General features: G+C 37.6%; 1 protein-coding gene across 1 annotated transcript in view; it reads left to right on the forward strand.

Moving 5' to 3' along the window:
* GTF2I (general transcription factor IIi) overlaps nt 1–1,549 on the forward strand; it is a 65,041-nt gene that overhangs the window by 33,026 nt on the left and 30,466 nt on the right. Inside the window, exon 9 of the mRNA XM_019545300.1 lies at nt 1,171–1,269. Within this exon, the coding sequence (XP_019400845.1) occupies nt 1,171–1,269 (99 nt within the window). The remainder of the gene's footprint in view (nt 1–1,170; nt 1,270–1,549) is intronic.

Consider the following 1,549-nt stretch of genomic DNA (forward strand, 5'->3'; position numbering starts at 1 on the left):
TTCAGAGAGTTTGCAAGGCTATAGCTGGCTTGAAGAAATGAGTAGTGTAATAGTGACCCTGTTAGTCTGTAAGGTGCAAATCTACCTTGCCTTCTGCAACACTTACTATGATTTGCATTAGAAGAATACAGCTGGATTTAAATGAAAGTGTGATTGAGGAGTCTACAAGGTGCAAATCAACCCTGCTTTCTGCTTGACTTCAGATGAACACGGCTAGCTGCATCTCCTAGTAGGACCTAATTGTGCTAAGCTGCTCTTTATGGATTGAAAAATGTGTGTAAAACTGTTCAGTCATGAGGGGTAAGATCTTGTATTTACCAGGAGCTCTTACGGAGTTAATACCATGGAGCAGCTGATAACATCATAAATTTGCACTCGAGCTTATCCAGTACCCTTAATGCTTCACTGGCTTGAGCTAGATTTCTTAGGACTTAATCCCGGTCAAATACTTAGTTTTTGCTTAATGCTTTGAAGCTTGGGTTTGAGTCCTTATTGTCTTCATCTCAGATGATGTAAGTGAACAAATCCTATGCAGATAAATGCTTCCAGCTCATTTAATGCATACAAAGATTTGATATTTGTTTGTGGGGTTTTGTTTTTTGTTTTTTTTTTGTAAAATGGCGCAGTGTGGAGAGTTGGATCTTTGCTGTTCATGTTGCTAGAACAGCTGGATTTTCTTATGCTGTTTTGCAGGTGCTTTAAAAACATTCTGGAAAATGTGAGCGTTTGAGAGCATTGTTTAGTAAAATGTAGATCCGTTCAAGGCCTGTAAGTTGTTGCTGTCCTCAGCAAAATTTCTGAGTTCCAGAAATCTCAAGGCTCTTTCTGAACTGAACTTGTAAACTATTGATGAGTAAAATCTAGTTTAGAAATGCTGGGGGGTGGAGATGCAGAACCTTTATCAATGGCTATTGTAAATTTGGAGGAAGGAAGTCAGCTTGACTCTATTTGATCAAAGCTTGAGTTTGCAAGGCTAGCTAGTTTGAAGAAAGAAACAGTGTAATAGTGAGCTTGTTTTGATGTGAAAGAAAATGGGTGTCTGAAACCTTGGATGCCCTTTTTTATATACTTGATCATCAGACCTCTTTATGTTACTTTCTTCTTGTACACAATAGAGACAAGTCAGAGTTTTTTGTTTTGGAATTGCTTTGTCATTTGTCTGCATGTGAGACACTTGTGTTGCCTATGCAGGAATTTCACTGGAAATGGCAACTGTGACGGTAAAAGAGGAATCGGAGGATCCGGACTACTATCAATATAATATTCCAGGTAATAATATTAGCTTTCATCCATTTGTGTTCCGAAAGGTATGTGTTGCCTTTTTACCTTGGAAGAACTGCAGACTTTTTTGGAGGGGTGGGGGAGGAGGGATAGAAATGGCATTATAGAGGAATTAATTTGAATTGAATATTAAATATACTGTAATTTATAGAATTTTGGCACAGCTCTGTAATATATATTCATTCTGTTTAGGTTTAAAAATTGTAACCCCAGAGAGAACCTTTTGTCACATTTTAAATTTTAGAGAAGGCTATGAATAGGATACAGG

The sequence above is a fragment of the Crocodylus porosus genome, unplaced genomic scaffold (genome assembly GCF_001723895.1).
Source record: "Crocodylus porosus isolate Cpor-Errol unplaced genomic scaffold, CroPor_comp1, whole genome shotgun sequence".
Lineage (NCBI taxonomy): Eukaryota > Metazoa > Chordata > Crocodylia > Crocodylidae > Crocodylus > Crocodylus porosus.